The 25,360-nt window shown below is 35.0% G+C and overlaps 1 protein-coding gene across 1 annotated transcript; it reads right to left on the minus strand.

The window, feature by feature from the left end:
* Positions 1-1,529: 1,529 nt before the first annotated feature.
* On the minus strand, positions 1,530-25,360 carry LOC129265099 (neuronal acetylcholine receptor subunit alpha-10-like). Its single transcript, XM_054903089.2, has 8 exons — positions 24,707-25,360; positions 17,253-17,425; positions 11,700-11,744; positions 11,397-11,506; positions 9,656-9,842; positions 8,054-8,411; positions 7,510-7,672; positions 1,530-5,266 (listed from the first exon to the last, which is right to left on the minus strand). The coding sequence occupies exons 1-8, from the start codon at positions 24,837-24,839 to the stop codon at positions 5,008-5,010; spliced, it is 1,428 nt and encodes a 475-aa protein (XP_054759064.2). The 5' UTR covers positions 24,840-25,360; the 3' UTR covers positions 1,530-5,007.

A 25,360-nucleotide genomic window follows, 5' to 3' on the forward strand; every position in this document is an offset into this window, starting at 1 on the left:
GGAAATGGAATATCCCATACGTCTTCAAAATTTGAGGTGGTACACCCTCAGTTCGAGACGGAATTATCTATTGATTAGTTTTATTCTCTAAGTACTCTTTTGCCTTGTAAAATGTTCAATCTAAATCCAAGATATTCTGAAGCCATACAATAAATCATACATCTAAAAGCGCGCACCAAAAGACTGCATTGTTCTGCCATTCACACATTTCCTCGTGTGTGGGATTCACTAACTACTACTTTTTAAAGGTAGATATTGTACTGCTGTCCTTTCATACCCGGCTTAATAAATTAATGCAACAAGTACTATCAACCGGTCAATTGTAAACTCATTATACTTTCTAACTCTCAAGTATTATGGGGTTGCTATTCTTTAGCCAATCAGATTTAAGGGTCTGACAGCTTCCCATTCCAGATTTGTTTTAGTTTTATGCTGTATTTATTTATTTAACTTTATTTTTTCACAAAGACGCGTACAAAATATAGAGTATTGCGTATTAACGAATTAGCCTTGAATGAAATTTACCCACATTGTGCTGCACTCAACCCAGGTGGGTGTTACATAAAGCTGTTCATAAGTTAAGAGTGACTTTAAGAACGACTGGTGATCATTTCTTGTGGAAAATTGTATATACATTGGCGATGGTTAAGCGCGTGAGAAAGGTTCACCAGTCGTTCTTAAAGTCGTTCTTAACTTACGAACAGCCTTATGAAACGGCCCCCAGGTGAGGTAAATGGATGCCGGCAGGAAGTAATTCTTCGGTAGACTAGCTTACCCGGGGTAATATAGGAGCGCCTTGAGCACCTAACAAGGTGGAAACGTGCGCTATACAAATCCTATATCATTCGTTATTTATTAACATCTGTATAGTTGTATTTTACTATTTTGTATTTCATGTATGTTATTTTGTAAAGTCACTTGGATTAGAAAGGAAGACCTTCCGGTTATAATTATTTAGTCAACCTATTTCTTTTTCCCGGCATCCATGTAACTTTCCTTTATCCTATTGTTTGTACATGTTGATTATACCAAATATAATAATAATGATAATAGTAATAATAACAACAACAATAATAATAATAATAATAATGATACTGCTGCCGCTGCTACTACAACAACAACTACTACTACTACTACCACCACCACCGCCGCCACCACCACCACCGCCGCCGCCACCACTACTACTACTACTACTACTACTACTACTACTGCTACCATCACCATCACTAGTACAACAACTACTGCTACTTTTACTACTACTACTACTACTACTACTTCTACTTCTACTACTACTACTTCTACTTCTACTACTACTATTACTACTACTACTACTACTAAATGCTACTACTACAACTATTACTAATACCACCACCAGCAGTACTACTACTACTACTTCTGCTACTATACTCCAAATAGGTAGCATAATGATAGTGAAAACCATAATGACAATATTCATCATCATTAAAAGGAGACACAGAGGGAAGAGTAGAATGGTAGAAATATAATTTCATAAAAACTGAATGATTGTTACTGGATTTCAATGCATTTATTCAACTTTATTGTAATTTTTTCACATAAAAAGCAAGGATTAGATTATTGCATATGAACGAAGTAGACTTGAATGATGCTGTCAACATTCCGTTTAGCTCATTCGTGATTGCTCATGATTTACATTGAAAGTCACTAATTTGTGTACTATACTATACAAGAGAAGGCAATAATTATATTATATACTCGTGCTATGTGCTATACAAAAGAAGGCAATATCCCCAACACTGGAAACGTTTTTTTTCCCCCTTTTTTTTTAGCAGGAAATGTTTACCCATTTTAGAGTTTTTAATCTTCTTTTCTCTCTTCTTTTTTATTTTCTCTCTAGTCAGATTTTCTGGGAGGAAAATGATTTTCTTTCTTCGCCCCTCATGAGCCATTCCCTTTATAAAATCTTGGGTCTGCTGCTGGTCTCATGTAGTCATTGATTTCATATTTCACTTTATGTAGTCCCATTTTGTGTTAAGTTATGTTGGTATTTTATGTTCCATACTTTAATCAGTAACAAAGCTATATTTATGATAATTGTAATAAAATTGAACAAATTTTAAAAGAATTACAATCATTTAGACATACACAGGTATTAACGTGACATACACATCATTATATCAAAATCAAGTCGCCAACGATGTATATATAAGTATACTGATTAAAGATTTGGGTGAATGAATAATGATGATGATAATGGTTCCAAAAGCATTTCAAATGCATTATGCACTGAAAACTAAAATTGGTCTCCTGACTAGCTTAAAGTTAGTCCAAATGGTGCCCACCTATACTGGCAGTCATGCAGTCATTTATGTGATATTTCACTTTATGTAGACCCATGTTGTGTTAGATTATGTTAGCATTTTATGTTCCATAAATTAATCAGTTACAAAGCTATTATGATAATTGTAATAGAATTAATTAAATCTTAAAAGAATTGCAATCATTTAGACACACACAGGTATTGGCGTGACATACATATCATTATATCAAAATCAAGTCGCCAACAATGTAGTACTGATTAAAGATTTGGGTGAATGAATAATGATGATGATAATAGTTCCAAAAGCATTTCAAATGCATTATGGGTAAACTATAATAAATAATTATTTTCATAAATGGATAGAATATTGATTTACTTAGACTCGAGGCTTCAACTGCATTGTAATAACTACACTCTAAATATCGGGTAAAATGGGAACAAGTGTGTCTTTAGGTAAAAAATATTTCAAATATTTTGTAAATTTTACGCAATGTTGCGTTGAAATTTACCCTTCAAACATGCATTTTGCCCAATATTGGGGGGGAAAAACTACCCGGTAAACATGCATGTTCCCTTTCTACCCAATATTGGGTAAATTTTTACTCTCTGCTTTTAGATTGTATGTCCCGGGTAAGTGCGAGATATGTGTATAGAATGACATGAATATTATTCGTTAAATTAAAAAAAACCTTTATTTTCATTATATTTCATCGACCATTTTTTTAAATCGTGACATCGCAAGCTCCATGCGTGTGCCTTGCTTATCTAAACAGAATCTTGCATTCGCCAAAATTGATTTTTATTGATTTAAATCACGCTGACTCCTCTTCGCCCCCATGTTACTCAAAGATATAACCTTAAATTGAACTTAATCTTATTCCCATTCTAAAATGCAATACCAAAATATATTATTTATTCTAATAGAAAGAATTATAATCCATATTCCTGGTCATTAAAGGTACTGTTTTTCACTAAAATAATACTTATTTAATCTAAATGAAACTGTAATAATATTTTAAGATATACAACGTAACAATTTCATGTTCTTATGCGTGATAGACATACACACTGCAAAGCCACCACCAGCTTTTTTTTCAAGGGGGTGCGATTTGGGAAAAAATTGACAAAACTTACCACCAAATCTAATATCAGGCAGTGGTGAGGGTGGCACAGATATATACTACATAATCTAGAGTAGATATGAATATAACAACACTGATATTAAGAACATGTCGCCCTTCTAAAAAGCCAAACCCCCACCCTCCGAATCCCCCCCCCCCCCCCGTGATGCCCTGTAAACACAAGCGATTGCTCACCCCCTTTTATAAAATAACAAAAAAGTGCAAGGAATCTGTTTGGTCGTATATATCACATGTCCTCAGCCATGATATCAAATTTTACTTGACAAAATCATATTTCGAAGGATATATTATGTTCATATAAGAAAAATTAATCCATTATATACTAGCATAAGATAAGATATAATCATAACAGGCTATAAACACTTGGTTTTGATCAAAATTACTTCTTCTCATAATTATAATTTTGAAAGATACCTTAATTAAGTACATGTACCAAAAATGCGTGTATTTTAGTAGACTCATCAAACAATGCGTAAAAATTGTGAGACGAAATTACTGGAGGTAAGTTTAGTACCACGTTTGTATCGTGTCTGTATAGTATCTCTCCTTTTCAAGGGAGATGTCACAACTAAAGATTTTAGCCGGCGAACTGTATGGCAAACAGTTTTCATATTAAATTCCATTAGTTGATGTCAAGATTTTTTTTAACATAACAAAATAATTTCTTGGTAAAAAGAACTTGATATCTTGATATTTTGTGCTGTTAAAAGGTTGATATCAAGCAATATTATCTAATGAGCAAAGTGCTTAACATACGTACGTCGGTATACGGTCGCTATATCGTAGAGGTGTGACACAATTCATGTATATCAACATGCACCAGCTCCCCGAGAGCTCCATTGGATTCAGTTGCACTACTTATCTTGGATTCAATTCCAAATAATGCATTTTTTTACATAGAAATTAATTATTTTTGTTTTAATCAATTTAAATCAGCAAAAATAATTTACTTTTGAAGGAATTGTGAAAAGTTATTCATCTCTGTTTGTAAATGTACATGCAGTAAATATATCTGGGACAAGTTTGGACAATGTATATTCCTTAAAACTGGAAATATGATTTATTTTTCTTAAACATATAAATTAAGCCCATTTGGTTTAAGAGGTTCAAAAAATTAAGCATCATTGTTTATTGATAGGGGTAAGACAGATGATTGACACTCCAATGTAAAACGTCAATTACCTGATTTTGAAAATATCAAATTTGCACTTCAGAAAAGATTGCAAAACATATTGCTAAGTAACAATACGTAGTGAAATGTCGAAAAGTACTTTGCCAGTGGTGACATACAATCAAAAATATATAATTAAATATATATATAATATATATATATAAGTAAATAAAATAGAACGGAGGGGCTTCACGGAAAAAACATGCTTGTATGACAAGCCCCTGTGACTTAGTTTCAATACGTACAGGAAAAACAAATGATCCAGTGTGACGGAAGCAAAAGAAGAGACGCAATGTAAACATTTTATATTTCAAGTTCACTTTCAATTATTGTTCATTCAGTTCTCACAACAGAACGATTTTTATCTTGACTTCGTAAACAAAGCTTTATTAAAATCACTTTAGAAAACTGATAAGAGCAAACATGACATTTCCTATCATAGCTAAACAAAGAATGGTTCCGCAAAAAGAATCGAAGGCTAAAGCAAGCTGTCTCCAAATAAACTGGTTTACATCTTTACTTTCCAAGTCGACTGCAGGTCGCCGAAATTCTTCTGTCCTCAATTCTGTGTCTAGAATAGTGGAAGCTGTGTTCCCATTGGTGATGACCTCTTCGTTCCTGGTAACTTTATTTTCTTGTAAGATGTACAGCTTCCTGTACACACAGGAGGAAATATAAACTGTTTATTTGATCTTTCAGACGTAAAGATAAAACCTGTACCATGACAAAGTCTCCATGATAATAAATGATAATGCAATTCAGATATTTGCTAGTTGTATTTACTGAATGTTTACTTCAGTAAGTTTTAGTTATATCAATCAGAATTAGTTTTAAAGTCTATATCAGGGATACTCCTTAATAAAATTTCACAGAGTCTTCATATTCATAATCATATCTAAGCATTCAGCTATAATACTTATAAGTAGTTTTTTTATTCAGTTATGTTTTCGTGTTGATATAGTATTTAAATTTCAAACGATGTTTGGCAATCCATACCACTGTTGGTTCTAGTGGAGCAATGACAGCCTATATGATCATCATTAGACCTTAGTGCTGCGTTCGACACTATTGACCATAGTATACTTGCTAAAATATTAGAAACTGATTTTGGGATAACAGACTCTGCTTTGTCTTGGTTGCAGTCTTACCTTTCCGATAGGCAGCAACAAATATCAATTGGTGACATTACCTCAAAGAAATTTGACGTTAGATGGGGCATTCCCCAAGGGTCCGGGCTCGGACCTCTCCTTTTTCCCCTCTATTCTAGTAGACTTTTTTCGGTTATCAAAGCACACTCTGAAAAAATATATTGTCACTGCTATGCAGATGACACTCAATTATACATTTCCTTCAGCCCAGTCAGGGAACAAGAACAGTCCTGTGTTTTGGCTCTTGAACACTGTCTACAGGAACTTCGTAGATGGATGTTGAGCAGTAAGTTGAAACTTAATGAAAGCAAAACTGAGTTTCTTTTCATTGGAACACCTAGACAAGTGTCTAAACTAAATATAGATTGCATAACAGTTGGAAATACTGTAGTCAAGCAGACCATGGTTGCAAGGAACCTTGGTGTCTGGTTTGACTCGCAGCTAAACATGGAAACCCACATATCCAAAACATGCAAAACTGTCTTCTATCATCTCTACAACTTACGTCATATCCGAAAATACTTAAGCAGCACATGTATTAATACACTGGTCCATGCATTTGTAACAAGCAAATTGGATTATTGTAATGGATTACTTTTTGGCTTACCAGATTCTCAGATAAACAAATTACAGCGTGTTCAAAATGCATGTGCCAGACTCATTTGTAATTCCCCAAATTTTCCCATGTAAGGCCCCTACTCCACGATCTACATTGGCTTCCAGTACGTCAGCGAATCAAATTCAAAATACTGCTCCTAACATATAAGATACTACATGACATGGCCCCCACCTATCTCAGTGAACTCCTTAAATTAAAATCACCCACCCAGTCTTACGGGCTTCGTAGTTCCCATGACACAATGCTCCTCAGTCTCCCACCATGTAAAACAAAGATTACACCAGGTGACCGTGCCTTTATCAGTGCTGCACCCAAACTCTGGAATAGTCTCTCTTCCTCAATAAGAAATGCATCCTCTGTCAACTTATTTAAAACTAAACTGAAATCCCACCTCTTTCAAGAGAGTTTTTAATAAATAAGTCACTTTTTTGTTATGTATTTTGTAGAAATAATTAATCTTTACTTATTTTTCTTCGATTAATTTAGCGAACTTAAATTTACTTCTAAAATATTTACGTATCCTGTTAATAATTGTTTTTCTGCTTATCTGTTATGTATTGTAATGCGCAGTTGAGTATATCTAAATAGAAATTGCGCAATGTAAATTTACAATTATTATTATTATTATTCTAATGGTGGTTATTTTCTAGAAATACTTATTACGGATGGTGGGTTCATTATTTCTTGAACTATATGTCTTGGGACTTCTCGAGCCGATAAACTATTTTAACATGTTTAGACTGCCCTAATTTCTGGCTCATAAGACATCTGCTTAAGTAATGTATAAGGACATGCCTTTTGGTTAATAAAATGTACACCCGTACCCCACGTATGAACTGATTAACCATCTGGGGCCTTGTTGCAGGCTTCATCCATCACTAAAATAAAATGCAAATCTCAAATGCGAGCTTCTATTCTTTATCAGCTTTTTCGGGAAATACCAGTGTATAAGCCCACCTATTAACACCTAATAATCTTAATCTTAGGTATGCCATGAGAAGATACCAACGGGTCACAGTGATTCAGTTCGCTTTTCGTCTCCAACGCACAGGTGACGCCACACATTATTATTAAAAAAAAAGAAAATACCGTAGCACTTTGATGCAGTTCACCAAATGATATAAACCTACCTAATGTAGCTTCTAGTTCCAGATCTGGAGAACCAAGGCAAAAAAAGTTTAATGACCCATCGTGGAGGCTTGGTGTTGGTATCATGGTGGTAGAGACGTAAAACAATGACTGATAAAAACACAGCACATCCACTGAGGATGATCAGCATGAAGAAACAGGTGACTGTATGAGAGAGAGAGAGGATGGGCGAAAGAGGGATTGGCTTGACAGAATATAAGGGGTGAAGATGGAGACGAAATAGAAGAAAGAGATACACAGGTGGAAAAGAATGTACGGGAAATGAGTAAAATTCGTTTTCTGTTTGCCTATACAATATTTTAATTGCACCATAGAATTTGGAGATTCAGATAATCTAGGATGTCATGTAGATACGTCACAAAGATTTGTTTTACTTATATTTATTTCCATTCGGTCAAAAATTCGATATACCGACACAGTGGATAGGCACATATTAGACAAATTGTCTTTACACAATTATAATGAATATAGATAATGGGAAAAGACCTCTCACTACATGCACGGTGTATTATAATATTTAGGTACCTAGGATAGATCTTGGTTCTCCAATGGGCGGCATCTTGTCCGCCACTAACTGCTGAAAGAGTGTAAGCGCCAGGAGGTTGGTGACGGTGAAGGTCACCTTCTCTCCTGAATCAGGATGCAACCAGAATCCAACCAGCATAAGAGCTGTCAGAAAGACGGCAGGTACCACTACATTGGTAAGAAAGAAACCGGACTCCCTTTGGAAAGTTAGTTGGTACTCAATATGGTCATTGGGGTAGGGACAACAAAGGTACTTGATACTTCGATTGGTTGCCGTGAAGTCGACCAAAGACCAGATACCATTCTTGACATAGCGAGCTTGGGAGGCATCTACGTCATCCTTGGCGAAGAAGCGCATCTGTTGTTAAAGGGGTGACAAAGAACAATAAATTATATAATCGGAGAATACGTGTGTTTAACGTTCACTTATAACTGTCCATATATTAAGTTACATAAAGTAACACTTAACAAAAATATGTTGATAAGACCAGTAGGTCATTTTGCCTTAACATCATGCAAATCCAAGGAGTGGAACTGTATCCTTTTTTCTATTCTCGAATGGGCGAGCCAACCATATCCTAGATACTTTATATATTCAGCTATTGTTGTTATTTTTATTATTATTATTATCATCATCATCATTATTATTTTTATTATCATCATTGTTATTATCATTATTATTATTATAATCATTATCATTATTATTTATTATTATCATTATTATTATTATTACTATCATCATCATTATTTTTATTATCATCATTGTTATTATCATCATTATTATAATTATTATCATTATTATTAATCATTATCATTATTATTATTATTATTACTTATTTTCACCAAAATGTATCATTTTTACTGTTCTACTCACTACAATTTTTTTTTTACATTTTCTGATGTTTCCCTTTAAAGCGGCAATGGCTGTGGTGTTTATCGTTTTAGTTGAACTTCGATGATTTGAATATTGTCAGACATATTGATAGTGAATATCTTTACTACTAAAAGACAAAGTTTATCGATAAAAAAGCCACAAAATATATTCATAAAAGTCGATAGGCGCCTTGTCAAGGATTGCCCGTTCCACGCTTCACCCGAGAATGCGATAGTCTCTCCAACTATTTGTTTTATTCGTTCATTCTTATACATATTAGATGATCTAGACCTTCCGTTGAAATCAATCATCAGCCTTTTGTCAGAGATATCTTCAATTATTCAGGCTGCAACTGTGATAAACATCTCCATAGACCTTGATCTTCCTCCTATTATAACCAAGAAAGATATGAACTAATCTATAATCGTTTGATATTTATGGCCTACCAGTTATCAAAATTGAAAAATCAATAATTAATAGCCATTTATTTTGTGTTCCAGTGAACCGATTTCATTGGATGGTTTTCTAACGAAAACAATTTTGCTTACTAAAATGTAGTACGATTTTTGTTAGAGTGTTATTTAATTTTCAAACGATCTTTTCGAAATAAGAAGAACGGGTATTATTCGTTTTTTTTTTTTTTTCAAATCACCAGTGATTTTTATCACAAGAAGACAAAAAAGTCAAACGTAACGGTTGAATGCTGATTTTTTTTTCAGGACTCGTACCTTACTTTCATCGAGCGTCCAGGGATAAAATGTTAAGACACACTTCTGGACATCAAATGGATAATATTGTATGTTCATCTTACAAGCACTGGTAGTAATTGCTGGAAATAGCCAATCCATTGCCCCCGTGTATTGGACTATAACATAGGTCTCAGCTTCTGGTAGGCTGATGAAATTACGATCAATGCTGTATAAAAAAAAAAGTGAAATTGATTCCTGTGATTTATAGTCACACCGCATTACAGCCGTGAAACCCATGGCCCTGGGAAGCGGGAATGCAGAGTGTATGCAGCACCCCCTGGAAATCTGGTAGGTGTGCTAAAATGAACGACATTTTGTAGGAAAACCCATTTTGTTATATTTATATCAGCGTATACTCCACCCTAACTTAATTATTAATACTACTGACGAAAGAAGTTTTTGATACGGAATGGTGTGACAGAATGTTAGACCTTCATGTCGAATATTGCGTGTAAATTGACTGGAAAATGAGAATGATACCATTGAGAACAAAAGATGCCAGGGATTCGGTTATTTCGTCCATCTTAAACCCTTTTTCATCTCAAATCATCTACTTTTTTCCGCGTTGCATCCCCCCTTTCCTATCCTGTATGCACGCGGATCATAGTTCTATACAAAATTAATATAATATTTAAAAGCGTTGTTGAGAAATGAGAAGAAATCATTATAACCTGCACAAACGAAAACTAGTTAAATCGATTTTTAAAAAATAACGAATGTGGTATACCTTACTAATTTGCCTATAAATTGTAAACAATCAATGGAAAGGCATGTATAAATCAAAGGGCTGCATTGATAATTCTACAGTCCATATATATATATATATATATATATATATATATATATATATATTGTGACTTGCCATACATGTATTTTATTTATTGTTTTGCATAATATATTTGACATTGTCGTATGTATAAATTTCATGTCATTCGATTTACATTATTAATGTAATTATTTCAAACAAATAATAATTAGGCCGATGATCTTTCAAACGATAACGACATAGAATGATATATTGTTGATGATCATACATAATGTTGATAAGAATTGTGTTTATCATGATAGTGATAATAATAATAATAATGATAATAACGATAATAATGAAACATAATAATTATATCAACAACAAAAATGACAATAATAATAAGGGTAATTATGATAACAATATTTAAAATCATGACAATGGCAATCATATGGATTATAAGATGATATGATGACAGTATAAAGTGATGACGACGAAAATGATTATTCTGATAATAACTACATGTATAATGATAATAATTATAATGATTAGGATAACGATTATGATAACTTAAGGGGGAATTTTATTGTTAATTACCATTATTAACAAGACTTGATGGTGGTGGTGGTGATCAGATAATGATCACAATGATGATGATGAGGAGGAGGATGAGGATGGTGATGATGAGGATGATTTATGATGGTGATGATGATGATGATGAACATGATGGTGATGATGATGGTGATAATGGTGATGATGGTGATGATGATGGTGATGATAGTGATAATGGTGATGATGATGATAGTGATAATGGTGATGATGATGATGAGGTGGATGATGAGGATGATGGCGATGATGATGATGCTGATGATTGTGATGATGATGGTGATGATTATGATGATGAGGATGATGGTGATGATGATGATGATAATGATGGACAGTGTTTGTGTGTGTAAAAAGAAACGAAATACATACTCTTCATCTAAGACGACATCAGGTCTCCATACTTGATGCATTTTAAGTGTCAGATTGTAAATACCACCATTCTCCTCTGGATCCCATTGGAGATACTCATCAACCCATTGCTGTTACCATAGAAACGACAAAATTGAATTGAATTATCTACCCGTTGTGTACGCAGCAATACATCACTAGAAGAAGAAGATCCACAATATATTTCCTTTCCATGCAAGTATGAAAATTATTTTCCGTTTTAATGATGTTCAACAGTTGAATAAGCTAAAATCAAAATCAACTCTAAGAAACAAACAAACTTACCAGCCTCATATTGGTACGAATGGTAATAAGTTGCATAGTTTCGTCCTACAGGGATAGAGGGAAAGAAGTTTGAAACATGATGTGTATGTGAAACAAACAGTATGGCAACGGGTATTTGGTGTAATAGAGGAAACAAATAAAAGATTGAGAGCTGGGGACGAAAAAAGGCGTTAACAGTTTCTGAAATGAGGCTTGACTGAGCCAGAGATAATGTGGGAATTTAAGCCTTTTGCCATTTAAGTACAACACATGTGTTTACATGTTAAAGAGATAATGGATATAATCTTGCTGCCCAATTTTGTAGCTGTTGAATACGAATTCCTGGATTAGTGATGGAATATTGTAGAAAGAAGCCCATTGCGTTAATCAAATCGGGATAGAACTTATGAACATGATGAATGAAGAACATTGTAACAGGCAGACTGGTCAATGAACCTTCTGATTCTATATAGAATGTTCCTTAGCTGTGATACAGATATAAGAGATATGATGCGACATTGACATGTGGGGGTAAAACTGCATATTCATGACGGTGTGCATGTAACTATTTCAGAAAATATTGTTTTAAACTTTAAAATTCTACAAGTTCTTTACTTGTTGTCGGACTTTGAGGAATATTTTCAGCATGTTGATTAGTGAATTTTAATCTATTTATTTAAATATGATTATGTGCCCCTTTAATTACGTTTTGGGTATTTTTCAAACTCAAAGAACTCATAGCACCAACAATGTCACCATAATGAATACAGTATTTGAGAAATGACAGTGCGACTTCAGACAAAAGAGAAATGTCATTGCAGAATTGTATTTTAGTTTGCTGTCCAGACAATATATTCATATTCCACAAGCAAAGATTCAAAATGAAAGTTTGTCCTTGTCTGAAACCCAGTGTCTAAATACTGTGTAAGATGCGCCATGTTGTATGATCTTTACCGATATAAATGGGAGGGTTTAGTTTACCCAACAATTATGTTCATTTTAAACACAATATTACGATACAATTCATACACTGCATTTACTACACCATACTTATGATATACATGTATATATGTGGTTATCACCAACAATTTTTTTCCACTTTTTATTCTCAATGCTATCCATCCTCTAATTAATCGTCATTGCGTTGAATAATCAAAGGCCTTGGCAGATATGCCATTAGCATCATTTTAATCCTTCTTCCACTTTTAATTGACTACGAACAATAATTCATTCTCGCTTGATGGAAGTCCATGGAATTCGTTTATGATACTCATCAATGGTGATGATGTGAGGCAAGAAAGTTCATCCGGATGCTTGGTAATTTTGGTAGAAATAATTCTTACCGTATTATATTAATTGTCAGGATTGACATGTGTGTCATAAATAATTTATGCATATTGCAGATTAAAATTAACTTTGAAAAGATTTCACTTCGAGATCTCTTTTTTTTTCAGGCCAAAACTGTATGTATCTCATGGACACAACATTCAACATTTTTTACCTAAGATATTTGGATTGAAAAATATATAGTTTAGATTCTACATTCGACTGCAAAAAAATATTTTATTATTGTGCTTCTTCACTTCATTTATTCCAATAAACTTGATTATTCAGATGCATCGACCTTTCAATACATACATACATACATACATCTCGCCAACGAAACCGTCACTACACCAAACGATCATGTACGTCATTCCATATAGTTCATTTTTAATTTATTGAATATACACCTTCATATCTGTGGCACACACAGTACAACATGTGGTGCGTTCACATCAATATAAAAGTAATAAAACAAAATGAAAATGAAAAGCGATAAAGCAAAATATAAAGTCAGGTAAAACAAAATATAGAGTCAAGTAAAACAAAACGAATATAAGAAGTCAAGTAAGAAAACATCTCTCAAGGCAAACATAAAGATACTAAACATATGCAATGGCGGCCCGAAACTTTGCAAGACTATAACGAAAATACCAAGCTGACATTATTAAATAACATAATAGGGTCAGTTCTATGATGTGATTGTAAATTCTGAAATATATACTATTTATTTTTTGTTTCACTAGATTACATGAATTACAGAAAACGGAAAATGCCTTAGGGGAAGGTGGGGTAAGTTGTGACACTTTTTGCATTTGCATGTTAGAATTGATATGACTAATAATCTTGTAGAAATAAGTACATTGCCTTTAAATTTAATTATTGGGAAATATTTTTCACCTATATATAACTTTCAACACCCACACTGAATGTCATTATCACCTTTGAAAAAAACAAAACGATGTCAAATGGCTCAACTTGCCCCATCTGTGGGGTAAGTTGTGCCACCTTGGGGGAAGTTGAGCCACAAAAACTATGTACAAAATGTATGCGGGAAGAACCAGCATGTCAATTTCTTTATTTAAAGTCTTTTCTCTTGCTAATTCGCTATAAATACTAACATCCTTTTAAAGTAAAAGAGCTGATATGTGAATTTGCTCCTTTTTGCCTGCATATCAATGGCTTTTTAAGGTTTTCTTTTTTTATTATACATTACCATAAGAATTACTATGGCTCAACTTGCCCCATGTTGGCTGGCTCAAATTACCCCAGTCCAAACTTAATACGATATTTTCACATCCACACATTTCTTATGCATCCATCATGTAAAAGACTATGACAAGAATGAGAATCCATACCTGGACTAACAATATTGTTCTTATATCTTTATTATATTTAAAGACGTGTGTGGTTAAAACGCCCTAATCTATTTCACACTTTTTTTTTTACTTTTTGGCCGAAATTTGTATTTTTTCTCTAAAATAGTACTTTTTGCTTCAAAGTTGAAAACGATGTGGTGGGTTAAAGGGTTATGTAATGGGTCATCAATTCATGACACCACCACAATGTCCGACTCATTTATTATTGGCCTGGGGTGGTGGCTCAACTTACCCCTATGCTAAACTTACCCCGCCTTCCCCTACTATATTGAATAGATGTCATAATCTGACCATTGACTTGGGTCCTACATGGGTGATATCTGGAACTGTCTGGAAACCTGGATTTTTTTTTCATTACAAAGATCATGTTGTATTTAATTCACTAATATTCATTACATTCTTTTTGTATTTTCCAATCCTTCACACTTCAGGATTGCAATACTTTTTACTCAGTGAATGGGTTGACAACTGTCACTTCATACCCTTTATACCCCGTTTAGATCTGCCAAAAGTCTTGAGAGTCTTCGGAGATTACCGCAGGTTGTTCTAGACGTGTCGATAGATCTAATACCCCGTATATAGATATGTCTCTCTCTCTCTGGTGTCACACAAGACAATCGTCTGGAACGAACACTGCATGAAATTCCTTTCGTACAAACGTCTGTGGTAATCGCGAGATGCGATGTGCTCGTACCTATTCCAGTGAGGGGAAAACGCGTGCTCAATTCTGAAACATTTCTATTTTTTCTCCTTGTTTAATATTTCCATCTACTATTAGTTCTTATGTATATTTTGTTCTCTCCTTCTGCTTTCTTCTTTATGATTTCTTATGTATTTCTACAATAGTTTTAATTCTTCCTCTCTTTTCTATCAAACCTTATGTATTTATTTTTTTCAATTCTTCTCTTTTCGTCAATCAATTATGTATTTAATTGTTTTGGGTTTTCTATCATATTTCCTTCTATCATTTCTTTTGTATATCTTCTTTCAATTCTTGTGTATTTCTATGTTTTAATTTCTTGCATATTTTTCTATCAATTATTAGATAAAACTATGTTTTAACTCTTCCTTTATCTTTTCTTCATCAATTATTATGTATTTCTTTGTTTTAATTTTCTTTCATCTTTTCTTCTATCAATTCTCATGTATTTCTTTATTTCAATTTTTCTTTCATCTTTTCTTCTATTGATTTTTTTATGTATTCCTTTGTTTTATTTTTCTTTCATCATATTTTCTTCTATCAATTCTTATGTATTTTCTTGTTTTAATTCTTTCATCATTTATTCTAATGTATCATATACGAGTCGTTAGATCTAAACGGTCTCGGCACAAAGCACGAATATGCGGTAATCGAGAGGGAAAATACACTCTAGACAGTCTAGCACAATCGCGAGATTACACGGCGAGATCCACTGTTGGACTGTAGATCTAAACGGTCGCGGCGTAAACTCGGCATAGAAAACGGAAGTCCTTTACACTTTAAGAAATACTGAGTAAAATTTTAAGTATAGCGCGAGGGTAGTTATGTGTCAAACCAATTTGGGGGAGTATTTTATCCAATGCGGGAAGCATATTGTCCAGTAAGATTAAAAAAATAAGCAGCAATTACTTTAGAATGGGCAAAATTTTCATCACACTGGATAAATAAAAATGCCCAAAAGAAATGCCCAATGTTGGTTGGACACAGTATTACCCTCATGGAGCATTTTTACTCGATATTTTTTAGAGTGTACCCCTTTACCTGAGAGCATGACCTCTGTGCAGCGCGCGCTTTCTCCCTTGATTGACATTTTGCCATGACAACGCAATTCGCAAGTCCAAAAGGAGACGATATCCCTCGCGATTACTGCAGATGATCTGCCGTGTTCGCTCCAGTCGAATGTCTAGTGTGGCATGAGAGAGAGATAAGGTAATATTTACCTCTCGATTACCTCAGATTCGTGGTTTTTGCCGAGACCGTTAAGATCTATAGTGGGCATAGGACGACCTGTTGTAGCCGAATAGGTTACCTCTCGTTTGGTGGTACATGTAGATCTAAACAGGGTATGAACCATGCAGAATACCACCCGATAACGGGTTACTGTTAATAACATACCATGGCATCTAAGTGGGCATTAAATTTATTCATCTATACTTTGGATTATTTTTTAAAATTCAGGAATTGTGTAGGGGGGGTAATCACAGGATATATATACTGTATCTCATTACATATAATGTAACATCAACGCCATTGTGTTGAATATGTCTAATTGGCGCCTTGCTATACGCTTACTGCCAAATAAAAAAAATGAATTACATCCAAATCCCCTGCGACATTATGCCTCATCACATTAAATTACCTCAATGCTAGTTTATGAGTGGATTTGTGAAAATTATTAGGACACTAACCCGACCATCTAATATGCTTGAAGTTGTATCTTTTCTTAATCAAGAACACGACTTTATGAAGTGCTCTTCGTGTGAGCGGGTCCATCATTGGATCTTTCAGAGTCTCTCACGATATCAAATTCAATGAAATATCAGTTAATAACACTGTACTTTAACTTAACCACGTCAAATGTTTCATGTTTGAGGTTACACGACATTTCTCTGGCGACAATTGCTCCGGTCTTAACTTTTTCTAAGATATATAAGTTTAGGGTTAGGGTTGCAATAGGGTTTTATATTAGGCTTGGGGTATAGTGTTAAAACCAGGGTTGAAGTTGGTAATTCCGTTAGTGCGTGGAATTAAGAGCGGAGCAAAATGTCATGGAACTGCGTCTGAGAGTGTCGTTCACACGATGGCCCTTAACTTCGAATTCAAGGTTCCTCGTGTGAACAAGTCTTAAGTTACAACATAAATTTTTGTGCAACAAGCCCAATATGAACTTACCAGTTTGACGAGTTCATAAAGAAGCATTCTGAAGAATACCTCGACAGGTTTGGTGTGATTTTTGACAGGTCTAACCGACGTATCCCCATAGTTGGACAAGAGCCTGGAAACAAGTTCTTTCTCTGTCGTTGTCGTGTTTGGTGATGAGCAGTCGGTCCTATCGGATGCCTGGACTACAAAAATCAATAAAATAATAATCTAAAGAATCTACGACATTGATATCATTGCAGTCACAGCAGAGTCAGTTCAATTCAATTATTTTTTCAAGCATTGTTATCATTAATAGTACTAGTAGAAGTAGTAACAGTAGTAGTAGAAAGGAAGAAGAAGTAGCAGTAGCAGCAGTAGTAGTAGTAGTAGTAGTGGTAGTAGTAGCAGTAGTAGTAGTATAGTAGCAGTAGTAGTAGTAGTAATAATAGTCGTAGTAATAGTAGTAGTAGTAATAATAGTAGTAGTAGCAGTAGTAGTAGTAGTAGTAGTAGTAGTAGTAGTAGTAGTAGTAGTAGTAGTAGTAGTAGTAGTAGTAGTAGTAGTAGTAATAGTAGTAGTAGTAGTAGTAGTAATATTTCTTAAAACTGTCAGATAGTTCATGTTCAAGAGTTGTCAATTCAATTTCTGTCCAAAAATGTCCTTTCCGAAAAATTGAATAATTGGAGTACTATGTAATTAAAAGATTGAACCCTTGTTAGAAATTTGGAAAAAAAAATGATAATTTGGTAATTTCATGCATCACTTGTTGTTACTTGTTTACAGCACACAGAGAGAAATCGAGGAAAACCAAGCAGTGAGAAAGATGCGTATACTTTATTGTTAAACAACTATTTACGATAATTATCTTTTTACAGAAAGCTCGTAAGCTTATTACTTTCATGGCCTTTCTTATGTTTCAAATCATTTACATTATCTTTGAATTCACGAATTTGTTCTTTTTAATGCTTGTCGGTTGCTGGAATATTTCCCGCCAGAGTCAATAAAATGATCATTAAACACCGTTGTGGAGTTACCCTGAGCTACCGTGTATCTATGTTTTTAAAACATCAACATCTATAAGGTACAAAACCAGGTACTAAACGGTGTGTTTTCATATTTACAAAATTTCATGACATTCAAGGAGTTACAGACAACAAATCTTTTAACAAAATAATGCTATCTAGAGCTTTCGCTCTACTTCACGACTCTGATAGTATTGGTCACCAAAGCACAGTAAATTTTTATTCAAGACATGATTATCCATTACCTTTCACACATAAGTAAGATAATTCAAAGCTGACTACTGACAGGTTAAAGCCCGGGGGGGGGGCCACTTACATTGACGAGTGGATACCATGCGCGACCAAAAAAACACGTAAAAAGGGATGTCTTTTTCAAGATAGGGCACGTTACGTACGTAACGTGATAAGGGTGTCAAAAACACATAAATATTGAAAAAAGGGTATCTATTTCGCTCGGAAAATATACGTGTTTAGAGTCAAATATGCGGGGATGATAAAACAAAATCAAAATGTTGTATAAAGGATGTCCTTTTTGCCCCAACACTACGTGTTTAGAGTCCGATTTTCGCGAGGTGTGATAGGTGCATGGGGCCCTACTAAACCAAAATAATGGTGTGTAAAGGTAAAACCGACGACCGACGGACCCGTAACCTAACAATAAAATATCGCTGTACTTGTTTAGGGGCTCAATTCTGGGAATACTTGCCAATAGTATTTGTTTCCAATACTTGTTAAGGGTAGGGTTTCACACGCCAATACTTGTTAAAGATCCAGACCGGACCCGAAAATGAAATTGATAAATTATATACCAATCGAAAGCTTATAAGCTACTAAATACACCAAGGTATGCTTTATGCATTTTCACCGCTTCCCAGCTGAGTATTTTCCTTAAGAATATTCCAATTATCGGGTTTCGAACCCCGCTTAGAAAATAGGCTTTATTGTGCTTTTCACCTGCCTCGAGACCATGACATCACGTTGTGTAAGAAGCGTCGTGATTCCATAGGTTTGTACACAAAAAAACTGGGTGATTTTTTTGCTTTCCAGATAACGCATTTCATTCTCTTCACTTCTATCACAGAGGGATATCACATATATTTTTACCCACACGCTTGAATTTATGAAATCTGCAGTTTTGAACTAGTTTTTGCCATATTTTATTTTCTGCTTATTTGGCGCAGATTTCAATTCTATCTGCATTTAGATTATGTATAACAACTTTTCCTGACATAGCAATTTAGGCCCAATAAGAGCCAAACAAAGAAATCACAAAAAAGGTAGTGAATAGTTGTAGGTTTACAACAATTTGAACAGTGAATAATTTTGAGTGCCATTTTCATCTGAAAACGAAAAAAAAAATGGATTCATAACATGGAAATGGAAGAAAATACCCAATGCTTTTGTACACAAACCTATGGAATCACAACCCTCCTGACACAACGTGACGTCATCATTTCCAGGCGACGTGGGGGTGCTCAATCGAAGCGTACTTTGGAGGAGCAGTTTCTTTGATTTTATTTAATATTTTTAACTATTGGAAGGAGATATATGTAATATTTTTGGTATATTCGTATTGTATGAATCATTACCTTTATTTTGATATATGATTGTTTTTACACCGGTCAGGGTCTTTAAGGGGGGCATTTTCAGAATATAGAAAATACGTGTTTAGGGTGCTTTTCAAGACCCCGTGGTCGCGCATGGTATCCACTCGTCAATGGAAGTGCCCCCCCCCCCCCGGGGGATAAAGATCTAAACTAATCAGATTTCTTCGTACCTGCAGATCGCATGTTCGAATCTGCAACCCCTTTTACACCTTCAAGGATGCAACGTGGATCATCACGGATCTCAGTCATTGTTAATCCGGGGTGTCAAATTTGTATTTTTATATTGTCGGAGTAAATACGGATTTAACTGGGCAATTACACGGAAATTTAAGGAAAAGTACGGCTTCAAGGATAGACAAGGTAGCACTAGGGATCTGCTTGATAAGCTACCGGGAGTCAACACGGAATACACGGATGTTACTGGGTCCTTACACGGACCTTCACGGCGGCTTACGGTCTATTACTGGGATATCTCTACAGCATTGGGCAAGATTTAAGTTTCTTTTCTACGTCTGAAGCGTACACATACATGGCCATGAACACGGACTATTGTTCAAATATGCAAACAATTGAAACAAATTAGACCCCGGATAAAGGCGGTATATCAACAAGGATCTCCCGGTTCTTATAGGGAGCTTCCCGGATTCATTCGGTATATAGCTACACAGATGAACAAGGTGGCTACACAGATTGACACGGAGGATTATTATCCGTCCGTGTACTCCGGAAGGAAAAATTAAACGTGTTCGATTTTTTTATCGATGCCGTATAGGCCCTAGTATTCTTCACGGTCTCCCTCTAACCTCTCTGTAATTTTAATTTGTCTAAAAATTATAGCTGATGGAAATTTAATTCATAGAAATGATATATATTCCTTTGTTTTAATAAAACAAAATACTATTTAAATATTTGCATCTTCAATTAATTTCATCGCATATTACTTCTCTCACAGATCACCTTCCTCATTTCATTTCTTTTTTTCCCTTATTTTTATTTCATTACACTTTCATCTATTCTCACATTTTTGTTCTATTTAATGCATTATTTTGTCTTTGATGTATTATAAAATCTTGGGACCAGGCCACTAATAAAACTTCAGAATGTCCGGCCATGATCCTGAATTACATGCAATAATATTATGTATCTGTGGAGAGAAAAAGAAAACACAGCTCGGTTAATATCTGAATAAAATCATGATTGAGATAATTATTTATGAAACATGTATTCTTGACAATCGATTGATATATTACTAAAATATATAACTAGAATAAAGTAATCAAATCTACTGCAGAGTTTGTTTTATTATTCATCATTTTCCTTGGAATGCCGTGACCAGTTTCATCCACTGACTCGCGGACGTACACCCGCAGTCCGTGCACACAAGCGCACTTTGCACAGTCACATCCGCACAGCTCAGAATACGCTCAGATATTGCGCGTGTTTACACTTGATCGGCTTTTGGTTCAAAACCAAAAGCCGATGCAGAATCGGCTTTTGGTTTGCGTTTACACGTTGTTACAGCTCGCGGTTCAGAACCGCGAGCCGATGCAAAAACCTGAAATGATACGCACACCAACAATGTACGTCATAATAAAGACAACGCTGGATCAGTGCTCTTACAATTACGTCACAATGGTAAAGTAAATGAAATGCGCACAAATTGCCGATGCAGATTCGGCTTTCTGTTTACACGTAATAAAAAAGCCGATTCTGCATCGGCTCGCGGTTCTGAACCTACTACTTTGGTGGTGCAAATTGCCGGTTCTGAACCGCGAGCCGATGCAAGTTACTCGCGTTTACACGTACGCTATGAAAAAGCCGATGCTGCATCGGCTCGCGGTTCAGAACCGCTAGCCGATTAAGTGTAAACACGGTATTGCACTTGTCTTCATAAAATCTGTGATAATTCTTGCAGCTATAGACAGCTCATCTATCTCCGCAACCCATAATTAAGAAGAAAAGTGATGTTAGTTTCTGAAACAAATATGGCGAGCCGTTTACTTGAAGAAAGCAAACAGTTGGCTGCGGGCGTCGATCGTATTTTGATACACTATGGAAATCGTACACTTTATTGTCGGCTGCTTGCGTTCGCATGGTCGCATCCGGACAATAGCGGCGCTATTGCTCCCTTTTCAATCCCATGATCCTTGGCGTGAATCTATTTGCGATAAGGTCTATAACGCCGGATGAGTAGCCGGAATGTGCACAGTAATCTCAGACTGTACATGGATGACCCCCGGATTGACAATCCGGGATGATCCGTGCAGAGACTCCACTGAACACCAAGCACCTTCTGATCTGGAGATTCTCCCGCCTGGATCCCCAAGCGAACTTGAGACTTCAACTGCGCGAAGCGCACATCACGAGCGCGAAGTCCCTTGCGGCCGGGGTGTAGGGCCCACTGAAGGGTCCTATAGAAGATCTAGGGTCCTAGATGCTCTACCGTGCTATCTCAGGCTAATTTTCAATATATGATGGCTCTAAGTAAATAACAATTCAGTGAATCAAATCATACATTTTGGTTTTATAAATCTTTTCATATATCATTATTCATGCATGCATATGAAATTGATAAGCATCTACAAAACCATACATATTTGCGATATCTTTATTCGTATCAACCAGTAAAAACATGATAAATACTACCTCACCTTAAACTGACATTTCCATATTCTTGTCTCATCTGGGGGCCTGTTTTTTTTTAGGACTTGCACGTACTTTTGCCACAATGGCAACTACCATGGTATAAGGGCTCATCAGCCAATCATAATCAAGGTTTCCATGGTAGTTGCCATAATCATGATAATGGCGAAGTTACAACAGTTGCAAGTCCTTTATAAACCGGGCCCCTGATGATGATCTCCGGAGTATGATTGCTTAAAGTTGGTTATCAGCAATTTTACTGCTTCTCTAAATATTTCACATGGTATTCCATGGAACCAAAATGAAGGAATTTCCTCACTTTTTACATTCTAATATTATAGTCATCAATTCGTGTCATGTCATGTCATATCAATTCTTTGGTACATGATGCTATCTAGATAGCTTCACCCGCTAAATTAACGAGATTGCGCACAGCTTTGACGCTCTACCGTGTTTACACTTAATCGGCTTTTGGTTCATCTTGCACTGCGTTTACACGTTACATCGGCTCGCGGTTCAGAACCGGCTTTTGGGGCAAAAACCTGAAATGATCCGCGCACCAACAATATACGTCATAATAAAGACAACGCTGGATCCGTGCGCTTACAATTACGTCACAATGGTAAAGTAAATGAAATACGCGCCAATTGCCGATGCAGATTCGGCTTTCTGTTAACACGTAGTAAAAAAGGCCGATTCTTCTGCATCGGCTCGCGGTTCTTAAGCTGCTACTTTGGTGGTGCAAATTGCCGGTTCTGAACCGCGAGCCGATGCAAGTTAATCGCATTTACACGCTATGAAAAAGCCGATGCTGCATCGGCTCGCGGTTAAGATTTTACTGTCTTTTCGTAACAATACTATCAAAGTCGTGTATTCCAGCGAAAACTCGAATTTTAAAAAGTATTTCATGAGAGGAAGATTTTCATTTGAACCGAAAATAGGGTATAGAGAACATCTTATGGAGAAAACCAAATTTCTTCTGCGAAAAATGAAACAACATTTTGCCATTCTTGAATGCACCAAGCTGCAATAAAGAATTGTGTCTAAATGAGTTAGAACACATATACCCCCCATAAAAGAACCTTTTTTGCTCGATCAACAAATGCTATTTTAAATCAAATTTGTTTTCTCTTAATAAACTGTTATATGCCTAAGGCACAAATAAATGTGTATCCAACCATGTACATAATTTTATATAGAAGAAACTTTTGTGAAATTCATGCAGAATAAAATTTCCTTGATAAAATACCCCTCCACTCTCATTTTGGTATCACACTGCATTTGATTAACACATGTTATTTCAAAGAGGTATATCTACTACACTAGGATATACTTTCTTCGGGATTTTGCAAACTTATATACAGTCTGGAAAATAACAGAATGAAGAGAAATTTCAAAAAATATATATAATACGTTAAGAATGGGTAATTTTAATTTCATTGTACTCTGCTCTTCCTACTTAAAGAAATCAAAGAAACTGATAATAAATTACCTATCATAAATTGTGGTGTTCCTTTAAGTATGCCATCCATAATCATTTTCAAATTAATAAACTAGATGGTTGATTTTCCTTTTAAACATTATTGAAGCATTCATCATTCGCACTCTAATACTCAATCATATTTTAGAGACTTACCCAAAAGAATATTACCAGCAGAAATTCGCATCATACCATCATGATTTGATTTTTTTATTCGCCATTGCTTTCGTGACTTCTTAATTTCTGTAATGTTTAGTCATTTAATGCATGTTTTATTTTGAATGTGAAAGATTTTTCCATCCAACTGTCAAGCTGCGATCATTATGCTTTTGGTAAATCTTAAAATTTTCAGTTAAGCATGAGAAAACTTTAGCTCACACCAATGTATTGTTATGTTTTACATCCCCCTTTAACTCCATCCCCATCACCGGTATTGCAATAATTTCATTTACATCATTAATATTTCATACAGTTATAACTGTGATAACAATTATATGCTCCATATTAATTACTATATGTTAAGTAATGATACATTACAATACAGATTTACAGTAGCAGTCGTAATTTTCCTCTCTGAAATTCATTAAGCAACCTTTCTTCTTTTCTTCTATTTATTTTGTTGATGTATTCGGTACGTTTTGTAAGATGTTATAGTACAAAATTATTGAAACAGATGAGTCTAGAAAAAAATAAAGAAGTAAAAACGAGTATATTATAATTATGGTAACTTACCTGCAATTAGATACCATGATACAAAACAAATTAAGAAAACATATTTCAATACGATGCTGCAAGCGGGAGACATCTTTACAGCTTTCCAGTAGCATCCATTCGCATGTTGACTTTCATGGTATCCATGCAGCATCACTCGTGATTATCAGTTTCCTTGATGATCTGCCTTAAAAAGGACACTTATGCAAGCACGTCGTATATAAAACCAAAGTGGATTTAAATTATCATTTTTAATATAATGTTGCTGCAGTTTCATTATACGTGGAATATCTGTAAAAGCAAATTGAAGATTTACTTTTGAACATCAATTAGCCCTAAGGGCCTTGAGTAAATGTTACACAAGATTTTTTTCGTCGCTGGAAATGCACGTTCTCTGTCCGATTTCATCTCACAAAAACAGAAAAAGCCTGGACGATTAAACTTGGTTCTAAATTATGACTTCGATATTAACAGCACGAGCGTGATATACCGCCAACAAAGCTCATTACATCTAGCCAAGAAAACGCGTCCAAAAAAGCAATAACAAGCCAGCTTTTATGCATGCATCACAACTGTTGATAATGGTTTTAATCGCATTATCATGGTGATGAAAATAAGAAATCGGTCGATCTCGTGGAAAGTAGGTCTATCAGTTGTCGCTTTCTACTTTTTCTC

Source organism: Lytechinus pictus, chromosome 7 (genome assembly GCF_037042905.1).
Source record: "Lytechinus pictus isolate F3 Inbred chromosome 7, Lp3.0, whole genome shotgun sequence".
Lineage (NCBI taxonomy): Eukaryota > Metazoa > Echinodermata > Echinoidea > Temnopleuroida > Toxopneustidae > Lytechinus > Lytechinus pictus.